Raw genomic sequence first — 18,609 nt, 5'->3', positions numbered from 1 at the left:
AATATCATGAGCAGGTAAAATCCAAGATATATTCGAATGAAGATTTGCTCCGATTAGGATCATCATAGAATCCTCCTCTTCTTGATACTGCTGCTCCTGTGGCTTTCCGTTGCAGTGTTGTTTATGTTACTCTTTATTGTATACATTTCCATTTGCAGTCTGGTTGATAGCATTCGACGGCGATATGTGCACGCAGTTCCGTGTATCATAGTAGGATACAGACATTTTTTATGGGTTTAAGCAACTAATAAATTTTCGCAATCAATGTATGAAAGAGAAAACTAGTGAAATTGAGATGCAAGGTGGTACTATTAACTCAGAATTGTTTGTGAAAGGAAAACATTGACTCATTTTTTTTCTCTCTTGCACTTAAAGAAAATTGTTCAAAGATTTAGTTGAGTGTGCGCGAAGTTAGCTAAAATTCCTTGTGACACAAACTAAGAAATTGGTTTGGGGTGATCGTTTAGTTTGTGTCAAAACACAAACTAAAAAGTTGCTCGAATGGGCGATCGAATGGTTTCTTCATGTGCGCGGACTCTCGTATAAGTCTATAGTGCTCAGATTAGAAACCAAACAGTTTCGAAACTAAAAGTTGCATTGTTGCGGTAAATTTTACCACAACAAGTTTCACCTCCCTTGTTGCTAACTACCCTTAATACTTCTTACTGCGGCCGCAAAATTCTGGAAGACTTTAGTAGAAACCTGGACCATCAGCCAGTGACCTGCTCTTCTAGCATTTTGGGAAAGCAAATTTAACAGGTCCTACCAAAGTGTGCGAAAGGATTCCACACCAACGAACTGTGCGACGGTTGGCCCACATATTGGATAAACAATATCGTCAAGGCATGAAGACGATATCCATGCCCAACAATGTGTGTAGAAAAGTCACACCGATGGCCGAGGGCCCACCATAAAGTACATAATTATTAACGATAGAAAAATCACTCCAAGAATATCTTAATAACTTTTGTTTTAATTATAGGCTTGGCTACCGACTTCTTTTAACACCACATAAGTAGTCTTTCCTCAACTAAAAACTAGCGCGTGTAAATACTCGGTAATGCGAGGAATCCCACATAATTTTTCCAGAAAGTCTTGGCTGGAATGGGTTGGAAAGTGAAGAGCTGAACTCACTCATTGAGCTACTGGGTGATCGCATCACCTTTTAAAGAGATCGCGTGCGATGAAAGATATCTGGCTTCTCGGTCGCACACCCCAATCTTATGGATGGAGGCAGTTGCGGGACGGAGACAGATCGATCACCACGCAAAAGATCCGAGAGGATTGCCTAAGGGCAGGTAGCCGGAAGGGTCAAGCTCGCCATGATGATGGCGACTTTTTGGATTGCGCCCAAAGTTATTAGACGAAGGAAAAACCGTGTGAAGGATTTTGTTTTAAAAAACCCACATTTTGTTGGACTGTTGAGAAAAGTTTTCTTTGAGGAAGGACTACGATAGCTGTGGTGGAAGTGGAATAGTTAAGTATAGTGTTTTCTTTGTTTTTTTTGAAAGATATTGTTTTTTTTTCGTCCTTTTGACCTTCGCGTCAAAATCCGTTTTCTTGTTCCCGGTACTACGGGAAGTGCTTAACCGTTTTCGAAAATTTTCTTGAAGTGATTTTTCTTTGGTTTGTCTTTTTTTTTGTTTTCTAGTTTTGGTTATCGATTAATAATCTTTCTTTTGTTTGCAATACATTTATTGAGAATTGACCTTATGTCAATCTCCATAATTCAATTTTTATCTTTTCCTTTTTTTTTTTGTTATAAAAGATCCTGGTTTTTAATCCCGGCTTCGGCCAAGATTTTCCAGGCTAATAAATACAACTTAAATTTCCCATCCGGAAAACAAACCCTTTCTTGTATTTCATTCTTTGTTTGAAGACTAATTTTTCAGCTTCTGGTTTTGGTAAACTTCCAGTAAAAAGTTTCCTGGCCCTGGCGCCCACTTTAAACAATACGGCTTGGAGAAATTCACCTCGTCATACTTCGATATCATTTTGATATCAATTTTATTAATCACCTCGATTAATAAAATATTTAATAATCGAAACCCCCTCTTATGCTGAGCTACCGTGCTGGCAATACTTTTATTGCTACCTGTGGTGAATTCTTTCACCTGTTTGTCATATCGACTGACGTTTCCCGTAAAGTGTCATAAGGCGTTTTTTATTGGTAAATTTATACGCAGCGCAGCAAAATCTTACACACTAAACAACAACAAAGAAATAGTGCGGATAAATAAGGCAGCAAAAATAGTGCATATAAATAGTTTATATAAAGTTTTGGAGTGCTGGAATAGAATGACACTTCATCCAGTTCCAGAAATATTTTTTACTTAAAGGTTGGCAGGATTTTATTATTTGGGGATGCGTTCGTATTTTTGTTGTGCTCTGTTTTCACTAGAATAAAAATAAATTGGTTTGAAATATTAATCTACGATTAGACTGTCAACGTAAATATTCAATGCGTTGACTACTTGACATCACCCAAAAATCATCAATAATCACAGTGCTATCTTTAAATTGACGTGTGATGTGTGTTAGGACTCGCCCAAACCCAAAGCGAAACATTTTATGCGAAAACATAACTTCCGTCATTGGTCGGGTTTAAAGGCTCTTCCAAACCAACGCGAAAGTGGCACATTCACCGACGCGGCATTGTTTGTCATTTTTGTTATCGTTGTGAATGATTCGCCCTGATTCGCTTCGTGTCAGTTATCGCAGTGTAAGTTTATTTTGAGAAGAGAAAGTTTAATTGTATCGCTGAATGTTTCGCGTTGAAAACTGAGTTGCCAGCAAATGGGAACCTGTAGGCAAGACGGGCTTACGGGGAAGGACAAAATCTCCCCTCACACCCTTCTGTTGGCTTTTTTGGCTTTTAGTGCGTGTCTACATTAGATTTTTAATGCTGGGTTTTATTATGTTCGTTGTGTCCATACGATGAAGAGAAAATCAATCTGCAGATCCCTATCTCACACCCTTGAAATCTATCTATCTTTCACTCATACAATACGAAATCTTTCATGTTGAATCCAAGAATATTGTTTGCATTTGGGCTTTAATCTACCCATCTCTCTCTTTTTCACTCACATATAATCTACCTCTCACTGCTGGCACCTAACATTATGTAAAACTTTGATGTGGAGAGGCACTCTTATGTCATTTCAATCTTTCAATTCATACTCAACTCTATTCTGACTGAACCTGCATGTACACATTAATTTGAACTCTTATTCAACTTTACATAAAAACAATAATACTTTTTCAACACATCCCTTGAGTACGTAATTTCAAAACTGTTATTTGGTGGCTCCGACTCTGAGTGAAAAGAAACAAAACAAAACAAAACAAATAATTCGTGGACAATGGAGAAAAGGTAAACGAACATTTTATAAACAAAAAGTATACATATACTCGTATTAATAATAAAGTACATTTTTATTCTCAGATCTAAACGTTGGACCACTGATGAAACGAAAGCATTTTTGCATTTTTATGCTGCCAGGAAGGAGCGATTTAGCCATCCAAGGAAAGAACGTTCGGCGTATGGAAGCGTTGCTGAAGGCATGATTGCGGCTGGCTTTGTAATTATTATGAACTTAATTTGATTAACTAATAAATGTTTAACATATTTTTCAGGGCTCGGGTTTCACATCGCGACATCTTGAGGTGAAGATGCAGACGCTGCTGAGGGCGTACAGAGACGCTAAGGACAATAATGGTAGAACTGGTGCATCTCCTTGTATTGCACCGTTCTTAGAGGAAATGGACGAGCTATTTGGTAAAAAGCCAAATTTTGCAAAAAGCGATTCGTATAATTTTGGTGCCAAAAGTGTTTCGGTAAGAGGGTAATTTGTAATCTGAAAATAGTTTAATTATTCTGTTTTCTTTCAGAGTTCAGGTGCAACAGTTTCATCACCGAATACGTCCTCAGCAGCACCATTATTCAGCTCCTCAGAAACGTTTGAGTCTCCTGTCTCAAATGATTCAGATTTTTTTGATGTGGATGTAGAGTTTTTTTTGGAAGAAGCTGCGGCCTGTTCATCTTCATTACCAACAACAACACCACCATCACCAACACCACCACCACCAACAACAACAACACTACTAACAACAACTACACCACCAACAAGAACACCAGCAACATCAAGGCGAGCCGCAATAAAAAAAAGGGCTATGTCACGCTCCGACTACTATAAAGAAAAAATAATGCAGAGGCAGCGCGAAGCGGAAAGAGTGGAAGAACGTTTCCAAGAGCGTCAACAGGCCAGGGCACAGCTACAGCTAAAAAAAGCGGAGGATCGTAAAAAGAAATACGAGTTAATAGAAAAACTGCTATCGAAATAAAAACCTTTTTTGTTTCGTTATCCATTTTAATTTTTTTCTTTTAAGTAATTATTCTTTTTGTTGACAGCTGGTTTTGACATAAGTATGCTTGCACAGATACCAACTTGGAAATTTAAAATAAGAGTGCATATAATAGTGAACATATGTTTTATTCACACTTTCCATTACTGCACTTACTTTCCATTACTGCACAAGCTTATAATTTACCAATAAAATACGCCTATAATAACTCTCGCGGCACATCCGAGGTGTGCAACTTCGATTTTGGTTTAAATAAAATAAAGAACTTAATTCGCATCTTCGACAATATTGGATTCGGAAATCCAATATTGTTTTTAAAACAATCTGAATTATATTCAGTCCGTCGGGCCGGTATTACGGTGGAAAATTTCAATAGCCTAGCCTAAGAGTCGCTGCTCGTCGTGCTAATGAACTGATGTGCATTATTCAAAATTTAGAGCACCATGAATGGCTTGATGAGAACGACGTAGACATTCCAAAATCGGATGAAAGTGAGCAGACTCACAACACTGAGCAGCAATCCCAGCAATCCAATGTCATCGAAAACTTAGAATCATGGATCCGGGTTTCATGGACTGAAGACTGTTAATTTGGATTTAATATGTGTACCAAAAATTTAAAATAAGTTTGTTTTGTTCGTAAGATTATAATATTTATTTTTGTCACTTACTCTATGTTAAATACTGTATCAGTAAAATCTAATCTCTATCCTAAATCTTTTTTCTTATTTTTTAAATTATAATTAATATAAAATTATAATTATAATATAAAGAAAATACATTTTTAATTGAAAAATGTTTACGTAAGCATGGGGGAGGGGGTACGAGCTTTGCTTACTTTTGCTGACAAGTGGGATGGGGGGGGTAAATAATTGTAATACGTAGGTAATATTTGAACGGCCCCTAATTCCTTTGTAGCTCATAACAAGAAAGTTGATCGGAATACAAAATTAATGGAGCGTTTTATATATACAGTAGTTTTGTTAGACAAACAAGAGCAGGCATTCCGAGGTCACTATGAAATGCCGGATTCCAATAATCGTGGAAATTATATTGAGACTTTATTGTATCTCTCAAAGTATGACTCTTTAATGGAAACTCATTTAGTGGATGTGAATACGGTTTTATGGAAAGATAACAAGTGTGTTCGTTTGGCATCCACCGTAGGCATTGAATCGTTTGAAAAATTCAACCGTGATCAAACTATAGCTAAGGCAGCTCGATATAACAGAAAACACAAAAATTTTGTCGAAATAAACTACGGGAATATAATGCGCATATGGGTGGAGTTGACCTTATGGATGGGCTTATGGGTCGGTATTGGAAAGAGAGCTGTCCCCCCCGTTGATGATGTTCGTTTTGATGGAGAAAACTGAAAACTGAAACTGAACTGAAAAAATTGTTTCTTATTTTAATACAAAAATACAAAATTGGAAAAAGAAATCCGTCGTAAGATGAAATTAATGTAAATTTTTTCCTCATCAAACTTAAATACTCATAATATATTTATTTTCAGATTCCAGAGACTTCATAATTTTAAATTTATTACACTCTGTATTAAAATCGCCCATACTTGCAGTAGGAAAAAGGGGTGAAAAAAAAATAAAGTGGAAGCCGAGCATTAAAGACTCCCAAGACTCATGCTTTATATATTGTTCAACTAAAACGCAATACGAAGAGAAGGTGAATTTATTACGAGAAAAATATATATCCAAAGGACTTACTCTTCAGCCTCTTATATTAGCAGTAGGGCCAGAATTATGTAAGATTGAACCATTTTTCACATTATATGATGATATTTTATACAAATTTTTCACATTACTCAAATGTTTCGATGTAACCTTTAAATTATTCCATGTTATGAATTTTAATTATCCTCAAGAAGGAAGAATTTTTTATTTTTTTATTGAAAATCATTTCCATAATTTTCAAAACGAGGTAAATGCAAATATAAAAAGCTTATTAAACTTTCTTAGTAAGTAAAACTTACTTTTTTTTAATCTTTAAGCTCGTTATCCTTTTTATCAGTAACTTTTTAATTTTTTGTAGAATATTATCAAATATTCGTTTTTTTACTTAACTTTTTCGATGTATCTAAGTGTTAGAGATTAGAGCAACAAGGCACAACACCGTCGGCACCATAGTAGATTAACAAGGCACAACACCGACGCGTCGCGACGGCACCATAGCAAAAAATAAACAACATTCCAACCACCAGCTGCATTTGCGCGCGAGCACAACAACAATGCGAGAGCATTTACTAGACCTATTTCTCGGTCCACAAACTTCCAACAACAATAACCATGAGCAGAGCAACGGTGCCGACAAGACAGTATTCTTCGTCCGGTAGATTTTTAGGCACGAGCGCAACATCAACCACATTAAGCTGCGCATCCTCATCATCGACGACGTTGACGATCGAATCGAAATCAAACCATTAACATACAAGTGCGCAGGCCACACCCTTTTTCATAGTGTCGTGATAAGCGGTACTTGCGACCGATAACCACTTCATCGAGGGAAAACAAATACCAACGCCTCAACGGGCAACTACAACGGGCCAGCTGCAGCAGCAGTAACAAAAACAATCAACATTGATGACTGAAAGGCGTGCGATGTGGCGAAATATGATCCTGTGTGCTTTATATTTTATATTATTCAATATTCCGTATTAAGTTTGTTTTTCTATTGTGAGAGCTTGAGCGGTACAGACGTGCCTAAATATTAAACAATAAATTCTTGTTCTGAGCTGAGCGTTACATACAGTCCATTTCTTTCTTCTTAGAAATAAATTTGTGCAAAAAAAATTAAATTTGTTTTTTATTCAGCACCGAACACTTGGTCTTAACACTTACATGGGATTTTCCAGTAGTTTTAACTCAAACTATTACTGTGAGTTTGCAAAAGAAGTAGAAGTCAAATGCAATCCGATGTCACTGAACAAGCTAGTTTTGTAGGGGATGAAGGGAAGGATGTGGACAGGGGCGGATGTGGACATCGGCGTTTCAAGTCCACTCGTTGAAAATTTGAATATGGCAACGATGCCATCCATTGCCTTTTTCAATTGTGAATGAACCTAAAAGTTTTCAAATCTATCAGTCTTGTGTACAAATTGTTACAGGTTCATTCGTGATTTTCACTCTAAAAGTAAAATTATTCTCCCTCAGAAATTCGCAGATATTTTTCAAAAACAAAGCAGAAATAAATGCAGGTAAGTGTTTTTTACACTGTATCAAAAAATTGTACATACAGCAGTATATATTAGATATGTAACATGATTTTTTGGCTAAATGTAAGTTATACAATTTATTTCCACTCAAATCATGTTCTTATGAATGAGTATATTTTTTTTGTGTAAAGACAACAAAAATTCAATGTCACGTTATTTGAAAAAAAAAACTCAAAATGTGCTTGCACTCAAAATTTAACTCAATTAATTGCACATACACTTGTTTTCAAGTCGCATTGTTTAGAAGTAACAGTAAATATTCTCCGTTTTAATTGCTTTTATGAAGTGTTGGAGTTTTTCTGATGTTTAAAGTCTCAATTAAAGCGTAAAAGTGAGGTCGTTTGGATGATTATTTAAAATTAAAAAAAAAAAATGGAAAAAAATCATAAAAAAGTTCCTGTGGATATTAAAAAATTAATTATAAAATTAAAAGAAGATGGAAAAAGCTATGCAGAAATAGGAAAAATTGTTGAAAGGCCTCGACCCACAGTTCAATCTGTGGTAAGTAATTACAAAAAAAATAATTCGTATGAGATTGCTGCTGGAAGAGGCAGGACAAAAATTCTGTCAACAAGAACCGAACGGATTATTGAGAGGATGGTCAAGGCGGATCCAAAAATGTCGGCACCACAAATCGCTACACGTCTCGAGGAATCAGGACACCCAAAAGTAAATCCCCAAACCATAAGGAACTTGTTGCATACTAAAGGATACAGAGGTTGTGTTTCTCGTAAAAAGCCGTTTATTTCAAAGAAGAATGCACTGAAGCGCTTAGAGTATGCCAACGAATACATCAACCGACCTGATGTGTTTTGGGAGGAGGTACTCTTCGTGGATGAAAGTAAGTACAATATTTTTGGTTCTGACGGGCAACGTTTTGTTTGGCATAAACCTAACACCTCAATGAAGAAAGCTAATTTAACACAGACTGTAAAACATGGAGGTGGAAATGTTATGGTTTGGGGCGTTATGGCGGCGAATGGGGTTGGTAATCTAGTTTTCGTTGAAAATACTATGGATAAGTTCCAATACTTATCAATTTTAAAAAATAATTTAAAAGACAGCGCAGAAAAGTTGGGTCTAGGTAACAGATTTATGCTCGTCCAAGATAACGACCCCAAACATAACTCCCAGCTAGTAAGAACTTGGCTGCTTTACAATTGTAAAGCAACTCTACCACATCCTCCCCAATCCCCTGATCTCAATCCAATTGAGCATCTGTGGGATTTATTGGAATAGAAAGTCCGAAAACACCACATAACCAACCGAGAGGAGCTAAAACAAGTGCTTCAGAATGAGTGGCATAAAATATCTGCTGAAGAAACCAAAACGTTGGTAACATCTATGAAAAATCGTTTACGAGAGGTTATCCAAGCAAAAGGATATCATACGAGATATTAATATTTAGTTTTAATTGTACAAATTTAATTTTTGTATAATGTATGTACAATTTTTTGAGTTAAATTTATGGATTGGAATTTTGTTTTGTTCGTTTTTTTTTTAAATAAAATCAATAAATAACAGTTTAAGTTTTTTTTGTGCACATATAAAGATGAACAATATATCTAATGTTTTCGTTTTCTTAATTTATTGCTACTTAATAATATATGGATTATTATTAACAAAATAACGTGCTGTATGTGCAATTTTTTGATGCAGTGTATATTATCGAAGTGTCTTGATAACATTGGTGATCATTGTTTTTTAAAATAGAAGGTTTTCTAAGAAATAAATGTATTACTTCACAAAAAGTGCTTGCGGGGTGAATGTGGAGACACTATATGGGGTCGATTGGGACAGTGTCCACATCCACCCCAGTCTATGTTTTTTTTGTAATATCTTGAAATAAGGAGACATCTTATTTGTTTCAGACTAATAATGGTTAGAAATCGGAAGACGACAACAAATAGGGCTGCAATTGATGAAAATACCGTTGCTCGAGCCATTGCAGATCTAAAAAATGGTAATGGATCAATACGCAAAGTCGCAGAGCGATATGGGCTTAGCAAATCTATGTTGCATAAACGAATCCAAAAGTCTGACCCTCTGTGCATTGAAATCAAGTCAGCATCTTATAAATATACATCAAAATACACAAACAATCAAGTATTTACAAACGAAGAGGAGGGATTATTAGAAGAATATATTCTTCACTGCTCAAGACTTCAATACGGTCTAAGCTTTCATCAGATTCGTCGACTCTCTTTTGACTATGCAACAAAACTTGAAAGGCAAACTCCAGAACCCTGGCAAGACAATAAGATTGCTGGAGTTGATTGGATGCAGGCATTCATGAAGCGGCATCCAACACTTTCCTTGCGTAAGCCGGAAAATACTTCCATAGCCAGAAATATGAGTTTCAATGAAACAAATGTAAAAAGCTTCTTCAAAAATTTAATAGAAGTGCAAACGAAGTGGAATTTTACCGCGGAACAAATAGTTAATGTTGATGAATCTGGCATAAGCACGGTCTTGCAAGCGCCAAGAATTGTTGCAAGAACCGGTTGCAAGCAAGTCGGCCAGGCAGTGAGTGGAGAGCGTGGGGAACAAGTAACATTCGTGGGAATCGTGAAAGCAGATGGGAATGCTATCCCCCCTGTCTATATATTTCCAAGGGTGTTTTTCAAAGAAAGCTTTTTGGTAGGATCACCTGAGGATAGTCTCGGCTTAGCAGTTCAAAGTGGTTGGATGAACAGCGAATCATTTGTCAAAGTAGCTCAGCACATAAAAAAATACACTCATGCTTCTAAAGAAAAGCCGGTGCTTGTTCTTCTCGACAACCACGAGACTCACTGCTCAATAGAATTAGTGGTGTACTTTCGTCAAAATGGACTCGTTTTGCTAACCTTTCCACCTCATACCACCCATAGGCTACAGCCTCTTGACGTTTCAGTTTTCGGGCCTTTCAAATCACGCTTAAGAGCCACCTTTAACACATGGTCAGCAAAACATCTGGGGAAAGCGATTTCTATTTCTGATATCGCCGGACTTTCTTGCGAACCATATCAAGAAGCCTTTTCTCGGAAAAATATTTTATCTGGATTCAAAAAATCTGAATGCTTTCCACTAAACGAAAATATTTTCAGCGATGACGAATTTCTACCAGCATCTGTCACTGACATCTTAATCGAAAATGGAACCAATATTGCCGAAGAAGTACCACCTACAAGTGAAAATAAGAGGGCTGAACTAGAAGATACAAACTGCCCACCAATAACACCAGAACAAGTGCGGCCGTACCCAAAAGCATTGAAAAGGGGTCCAACAAGAAGGGGCCGAAAGAAGAAATGTTCTTCAATTTTGACCAGCACTCCAGAAAAGGATCGAATACTAGAAGAAAGAGCTGAAAAGGAGAGAAAAGGGCTGCTTAAAGAAAAAGTAAAACAAAACAGAACAGTAAAAAAATTAAAAATTTTGGTTGAGCCATCATCATCCGAAGATGACGAGCAGGAAGTAAGCTATATTGACTCCGACCAAGATCGGGATATGTCTGTGGAAGAAATTGACCCATTGGAAATTAGTCCGCCAGAAGTAATAGATGAAGATGACTATGTTCTTGTAAAAATTTATGGCAAAAAGGTTCCTAAGTTCTTTGTGGGAGTAGTCATAAAGAAAATGGTCGAATCTGGTGAGCTTTTAATAAGATTTATGAAAAAATGTGCCGGGGGAGGAAATAGTTTCGTTTTTCCGGAGAGCCCAGATGAAAGTTTTATTGATAGAAACCAAATAGCAACAAAACTACCAAATGCTACGAATATGCCTGGAACCTCACGTTCTCAATCATTTTTCAAATTTCCTGTTGGGTTCAAAAACTACGATTAAATGCTTTTTATACTTTTGTGAATTAAAATAAGAAATTTTTATTTTGGAATATTAAAAAAGTTCTTTTTTTAAATATCATGTGTTAGTTTTTAATTATTTATCGGTTATTTTTGTAGCTGTCCACATCCGCCCCATTAATTTTGGTCCGTGTCCTTATCCACCCCTTGGTGGGGGGCATATGGACAGAAAAAGCTTGTTGATTGAATTATGGAAAACCTTAAAACTTGAAGTCTTATCAAGTTTATGTTTAGGCACAATTTAGGGGAAGCCTTAGTTTATCAGCTGGTAAAAAGTGTTGATTTAAAGTCTTTACTGTAGACAAATATTAAAGATTTAATAAAATTTGTCCACAACCGCCCCCTCCTCCCCTACGAAATTTTGAAAATTATGAAGTCGATCTTGTGACAAACAATGAAAAAATAACTGGTATAAAAGAGAACTGTGTTTTTAATAGCATACCATCTTTTCATGTAACCAATAATTACTACTTCGACATAATGCATGATATTTTTAAAGGTGTTTGTAGATATGATACCTATATCAAAAATTTTAGTTCACTTTATTAAAAATTACAAGTTTTTTTCATTGATGTTTTAAACAACCGTAAGCAGATGTTTCATTACGGAGAAACCGAGATAGGTAACATTTCTCCTCCATTTGTTTTATCAATGTTTAGGAGATCTCGTACCAGAAAACGATAAAGTGTGGGACCTTTTAATAACACTCGTTAAAATTATTGATATAGTTCTCTTAACGAAAATAAAAGAATTTCATCTCAAATGCTTGGAGCATTTAGTTCAAAAACATAATTCTTTATTCATAAAGCTGTTTAATGAACCACTTAAACCTAAATTTCACTTTTTGGTTCATTATCCAACTGCGATTAGAAAATGTGGACCATTAAAGCATTTGTGGTGTATGCGTTTTGAGGCATTACACAAACAAAACAAACATGCAGCAAAAGCTACGAATTCAAGGGTAAACATTTCATACACACTTAGTGTTAAGGCTGGACTTAAGTTCTTCCATGCCCTTACTTACTCAGAATTTTTTCGAAGAATATTTAATTTTCGATAAGAAATCCATATTTATTTGTAAACATTACGCACAATAATATAATAAAAAATTTGTCTGAAGTAAATTGTGTGGAAAAAGCATAATTTAAATTATATAAACCTCATTTTTGTTTGACAATATGTAGTGAGTCTATTGCACTTTTCGAAATCGAACAATGTTTCATAATAGACTCAAAACTTTATTTCCTATGTTTAGAATGGAATATAAATAATTTTTGTGAACATATGCAAGCTTAAATTGTCTTTAGCTCCAAAAACTCTTTTTCCTTGCGTTCAGTTCTTGAGTTCGATAGCCCTCCAATTCAAATTCACATTTTGAACAGTGGAAAAAGAGCTGTTCGGTTGAAAAAAATTTGAATTAAAAAAAAAGGAACATAACTTTCTTTTAAATTTTATTTTGTTTTTAAACTGTTTTAGTTTGTAAGATGTTTAAGGTTATTTATTACTTATATTATATTGTTGGAAAAAAGTATATGAATAAATATCAATTTTGATTAATATACTGTAAAAAAATGTTTTCAATGTAAAACGAAAGAACCTTCTTTTAAATTTAGTTTTTTAAACTTTTCTAGTTTGTAAGATTACTTTTAAGGTTTATTTTAACTTAAATTAATTTATTGTTGGATAAAATGATATGAATAAATACAAATTTATCATAAAATTTTGTAAGGTGTAAATCATGTAAATAATGTAAATGGACCTTAAGAACTATTTAATAGAGCGACCGCCATCTGCTGGTCACAATGTAAATAGACTTTAAGAACTATTAAGTAGAGCGACCGCCTTCTGCTGGTCAGAACTAGATACTTGTATGCCAAGAAGACAAATAAAATATGGCGAACACTCACTTCCGATTAGTAGAGAAAAAGAACAAGTCGTGTTTCCATTAAATTAAAGTTTATAATTTAAATTTTATTTTTATCCTTAAATGCTTGCTCTCTTGTTTTGATGGTTCTAATATTTAGTCTTCGGACTTTGATTGATTGTTTTTTTTTTTTTTTAAGTTGTTTGTATGTATTAGAGGTTTGTATATATTTTCAATTGATTCATTTCTTCATTTTTTTATAATTTTCATATATTCATCATAATCATGTGCAATAATAATATTTATTAACCTCAATAGGGTCCCAATAAAACAATGGGCTATCTTATTAAATCAATGGGATGATATAACTGAGGTAATACCATTAATTTCAACAGTGGGTCTCATTATAACAATGGTATACATCCTATTAAAACGATAGTGTGATATTATTCCATCAATGGTATGTACCATCAATTTCAACAGGAGTTGCCACATTAGTTCAATAGCGTGTCCCATTAAAACAATAGTATGCATCCTATTAAAACAACAGTGTGATATTATTGTATCAATAGTATGTACCATGAAATTTTGTTCTACAAACTACTAATTTTAATGAGATCAACAGCTTTAATTTAATAGTAACACTATTGAAAATATGATTTTTAGACTTAACTGTTCTAAAAATTTAATGGTTTATATTAATGGTATAAAAAGGCAACAATAGTACATCCCATTGACTTATCCCATTGACTAAAAACAATAGTAAAATAATATTGAAATAATGCGAAATACTATTGTTTTCATGGTATTTTTCTCTGAGTGTATTATTATTTACCATTTTATTTTATTAATTATTTGTTTCAATTTTAATTTCAGATACAACAGCAGCAAAAATGATGTGATGCTTGCACTTCTTTTTAATACCAACTCAAAAAGCTGTAAAAAAGGAAAACACAGGAAAAAAGAGAGTGGTTAAATTTACAGTTCACAGCTCACAGCAAGCGTTCCTTTTTCTAGCCCCTTCTGTTCAAGAAATGGACAATCACCTTGAATGTTTAAAATCAAAAGGCGAAAATATTCAGCCGTTTATTCTTGGTCTAGGTGACAATAATTTTAATACAATTTCAAACTTGTATGTATATTTAGACGGCGTTAAGTTTATTTTCAATAGCTTCCTAAGGGCTGTTGATATTTGTTTTAAAGCTTTCCATCTATTTAATTTGGAATATCCTCTAGCCTGCTCTCAATTTTGGTCATTTATAGAGAATCACTTTTATGATATGAAAAGTTCAAAAAATACATCTTTTAAAATATTTGTTCTTTCGTAGAAGTAAAAAAGGATTTAAGATTTTCGGAAAAACAACCCCTAGAAAGGGACAGAAATGAAACTTATAAAAGAGAGACGATACAATCATTCATTTCCAAGAAAAAATACATAGGTAAGCTAAGAACTATACATACATTTTATGTAATATTAATTTTCCATATAAGAATGTACTGCAGAATTTACTGCATTCGAAGCCAAATATGGCTTTCTCCGTTTGAATCCTTTTTTCTCTTCTCTGTCACGAAAAAATGAACAAGATACAACACGATCCTCTTCTTTGTATATCTGAGAACGCATAGAGGTAGTTATTTTGTGTGTGCGACAGCAAAGAAGGGTGTATTTTATGATCACAGGTCAGTCGGTCGGTCGTGTGCATTGAAAGTGAAAGTGTAGAATATATTCATATTTTAAGTGTTAATTACAGCGATTGTTTGGTAAGTTAATTGAAATGGAAAAATATATTTTTGATTAAGTGTCTAATAGTTTATGCAATGAACAATTTTTGTTAAAAAAAATGATTGGCATGGCCTTGTGAGAGCAAAAAGTGGGGAAGCCATATTTGGCTTCGTATGCAGTAAAGGGTTGTAAATCTACACATTTTGTTGATTTTTTTTTTTGTTTGGTTCGAAGATTTTGTTTCTTTTTCTATTGTTGTTTTGCTTGGAAGTTGTAGATTAAATTGTTGTTTGTTATTTTTTACTTCAGAAATGGAGCCCCTTCGCTTTTATGGACATTCTACACTTGTAAACCCCATTCCTGGGGATGGATCTAAAAGCGACTATGAATTGGCGGAAGATTCTGTTATGGAGTTGGGCACTCAAGAAATTCTTCATAACCAAAGCGGTGACCTAACTGTGGATGAAACTGACGAGGAGTCTGAATCAGAGAATGCACCCAATATAGCAACGATATCGAAAGCAAAAATTAAAAAAAAAAACGAAGCAAAAAGTTTCTTGGAAAAAGGGGCATCTTCCTGCTTACGATGAAGAACAATTTAAATTTACAGGATCTATCGAACTCCCAGAATATGTAAAAAGACTAAAGGCACCATCAGATTTTTTTAGTTTTTTTTTTTACCGATGATTTGATGAATTTAATTGTAGAGGAGTCAAATAAAAAAGCTCTTCAGGACAATATAAACAAGCCGGCGAATATATCCAAAAGCAAGATGGAGCAGTTTATTGGGATGGTGATATACATGTCTTGTTGTCAACTACTGGCTGCGAGGCATTATTGGAATAATCCTTTATTTTTGAAACTATGACATGCAACAGGTGGGAAACAATCAAAAGATTCCTTCATTTCAATGACAATACCAATTTTAAACAATATGGGAGAGAAGGATATGACTAACTCTTCAAAGTAAGACCACTCTTAGAGAAAATAAGGGAGCGGTTACTACTGATTCCAAAAGAGGAGTTCCTCGCCGTAGATGAGCAAATTATACCCACTAAGTGTCGGCATGAACTAAAACAATATAACCCAGCCAAACCTCACAAATGGGGTTACAAGAACCAAGTGCTAAGTGGAGTGTCTGGTTTCAGTTACGATTTTGACATTTTTGCAGGAGAACAGAGCAACAAAATTCCTGACGGGTCACCTGATTTGGGCGTGAGTGGGAATGTTGTTACAAGACTTACATCGACAGTGGAAAAAAATGTGAACCACAAAATATTTTTTGACAATTGGTACAATAGCCCGAATTTGCAGGTTCATTTGTTCAAAAATTGGCTCTTACCACTGGGTACCGTAAGGCTCAACAGAGTTCCAAATTCAAGAATGCCGAGTGAGGAGCTGAAAAAAGGGGGACGTGGAAGCATGGTTGAAAAATTGGCCACAATTGATGGAGTTGAATTGAGTCTGGTTTCCTGGTTTGACAACAAAGTCGTCAGCATGATGTCGCCGTATGTTGGTAGCAAGCCAGTAGGAGAAAGACGCCGTTATTTTAGAAAAAATAAGCAGTACCAAAATATTTCTGCTCCTAAATCTGTCAAGGTATATAACAAGTATATGGGCGGCGTCGATTTGCTAGATTCAATGCTTGGATTATACCGCATTTCTTTGCGATCCAAAAAGTGGTACAAAAGAATATTTTTTCATATGATAGACTTATGTACAGTGAATGCGTGGATTATTTGGCGTCGTGAAAACGACTTCCACTTACCGTTATTTGATTTTAAACTTGCTGTTGCGGAGCACCTCTGCAAGGCTGATAAGCTAGCTTTGAAAAGACGCGGCCGACCTAGAAATGTACTTACTCCTGGAACTCCTGAGGCTTCTGGGTTTCCAATATCAATTAGAACTCCAACTACCATCACAACACCGACAGTCACACCAAAAAGAAGGGCCCCTTCAAGGCATCAAGACTTCCCTCTTCCTTCAGTCCGTTACGATAATCTTGGTCATTTTCCACAAATTAAAAAAAATCGGCAAATGTGCCAAAATAATTGTAATGGCCGTTCATTTACTTTTTGTCCAAAATGTAAAGTTAGTTTATGTTATAACGAAAAAAGAAATTGTTTTTCTCGGTTCCACGGCGTATAATGGGCCGTCTTTGAATTAATTCTTAACTCAAAAAAAAAATTAATTGTTTTGTTTTGTTTTTTTTTTGTCCGCTAATATTAATTTATGCGGTAGAGGGTTATTGTTTTCATGTTGTTTATGTTTCTTCTTAGAATTCATGCAATTAGTCATATTTTGTAGGTAAAACTACATAAAAACTACTACAATTTTCATAAAAAATTATCTAGCTTTCATAAAATTTGTATGAATACATTCATACTGACTGTGAATGTTTTCATACGATTCATATATTGTTGATATAATTTTTTCATAAAAGCTCATAAAATTAATGAAACTATTCATATATTTTATGACATTTATGCATTAATTCTATGAAAAAAAAAACATGAATCGTATGAAAACATTCATAATCAGTGTGAATGTATTCATAAATTTTTTATGAAAGCTTACATAAATTTTTATGAGAATTTACATAATTTGTATTTGGTGTTACATAAAAAAAGATGAATATTGCATCAATTCTTTCATGGAAAACATTCATAATCGGTATGAATAAATTCATAAAATTTATGGAAAATTACATCAGTGGATGAAAGATTACATCATTTGTATGTGGTTTTACATAAAAAAGATGATCAGGAACATAAATTCTATGAAAGAAATCATCAATCGGATGACCGCCGTCATCAATTTTATGCAAGGTTACATCACTTGATGAAATAATTACATCATTTGTATGAAGGCTTACAAAAAAAAGATGATCAGCGTCATCAATTTGATGACAGAATCATCAATTAGTAATTCAACTATTGAATTCAGTCACTCTTGACAAAGTAAAGAAAGCAAGTGAAGTTAAACTTAAAAAAAAATGTCTTCAATTATAAACAAATCAAGGCGAACTCTAGAATCGTAACCAAACAATTGGTCAGTATGAAAAAGCTGACACTAAAAAAAATATGCGATCGTGGGTGCCAAGAAGTGCACCACGCGCTACGGTCAACAGCTGTGTCTCGAACTGAAGGATTGTTACGTCTTTTTACCGAAAAGGTGTGCCGACTCCTTCGGTGAGGCAGAAATACGGGAGCTACCTAAACTTTGTTTGGAGGTCGTAGCTCCTCACGAATCAACCTTCGTGATAGACTTTCATGCAAAAGAAAGTAACAATAGCACCACCACCACCATCACTACCACCACCAACGATGACAACAACAGTATCAATGACAGCAGTAACAGCAATAATAACAACCTGCTTGTTTGTTTGTTTCGAAGGATTGAGAAAGAAAGAGAATATTTTGTTATTCCTCGCTTCTATTTCAAGCAATTAAGGTTTTTGTTCACTTTCACTCTTTTCTTTTTCCCCATTTGTATAGCGATTTGAAATAAAAGACGAAATGGTGACGAGGATTAAAAGGTTTGGTTTGAGCGGGAGAAAAATCCAGTTCAAAATAAAACCTATTCCAGAA

At 34.7% G+C, this 18,609-nt stretch overlaps 2 protein-coding genes across 2 annotated transcripts; both read left to right on the top strand.

Annotated features, from left to right (window-relative positions):
• The first annotated feature begins 1,796 nt into the window (after positions 1-1,796).
• LOC129947751 (PH domain-containing protein DDB_G0287875-like) lies at positions 1,797-6,227 on the top strand. Its single transcript, XM_056058431.1, has 3 exons — positions 1,797-3,373; positions 3,446-3,837; positions 3,892-6,227. Exons 2-3 carry the CDS (start codon positions 3,673-3,675, stop codon positions 4,342-4,344), a joined length of 618 nt encoding a protein of 205 aa, XP_055914406.1. The 5' UTR covers positions 1,797-3,373; positions 3,446-3,672; the 3' UTR covers positions 4,345-6,227.
• Positions 6,228-9,471: 3,244 nt separating this feature from the next.
• On the top strand, positions 9,472-15,609 carry LOC129945153 (uncharacterized). Its single transcript, XM_056054813.1, has 3 exons — positions 9,472-10,971; positions 11,017-11,221; positions 15,329-15,609. Exons 1-3 carry the CDS (start codon positions 9,472-9,474, stop codon positions 15,607-15,609), a joined length of 1,986 nt encoding a protein of 661 aa, XP_055910788.1.
• Positions 15,610-18,609: the final 3,000 nt, after the last annotated feature.

Source organism: Eupeodes corollae, chromosome 2, assembly GCF_945859685.1.
Source record: "Eupeodes corollae chromosome 2, idEupCoro1.1, whole genome shotgun sequence".
NCBI lineage: Eukaryota > Metazoa > Arthropoda > Insecta > Diptera > Syrphidae > Eupeodes > Eupeodes corollae.
The sequence above is the reverse complement of the archived record's forward strand: the minus strand, read 5'-3'. Positions and strand labels throughout refer to the sequence as shown.

Coding starts and splice junctions, on each gene's coding strand:
- LOC129947751 (XM_056058431.1), top strand. CDS start 3,673: ATGCAGACGCTGCTGAGGGCGTACAGAGACGCTAAGGACAATAATGGT. Junction 3,838..3,891: donor TTGGTGCCAAAAGTGTTTCG/GTAAGAGGGTAA, acceptor GTTTTCTTTCAG/AGTTCAGGTGCAACAGTTTC.
- LOC129945153 (XM_056054813.1), top strand. CDS start 9,472: ATGGTTAGAAATCGGAAGACGACAACAAATAGGGCTGCAATTGATGAA. Junction 10,972..11,016: donor AAGGGCTGCTTAAAGAAAAA/GTAAAACAAAAC, acceptor ATTTTGGTTGAG/CCATCATCATCCGAAGATGA. Junction 11,222..15,328: donor AAAGAAAATGGTCGAATCTG/GTGAGCTTTTAA, acceptor TTTTTACTTCAG/AAATGGAGCCCCTTCGCTTT.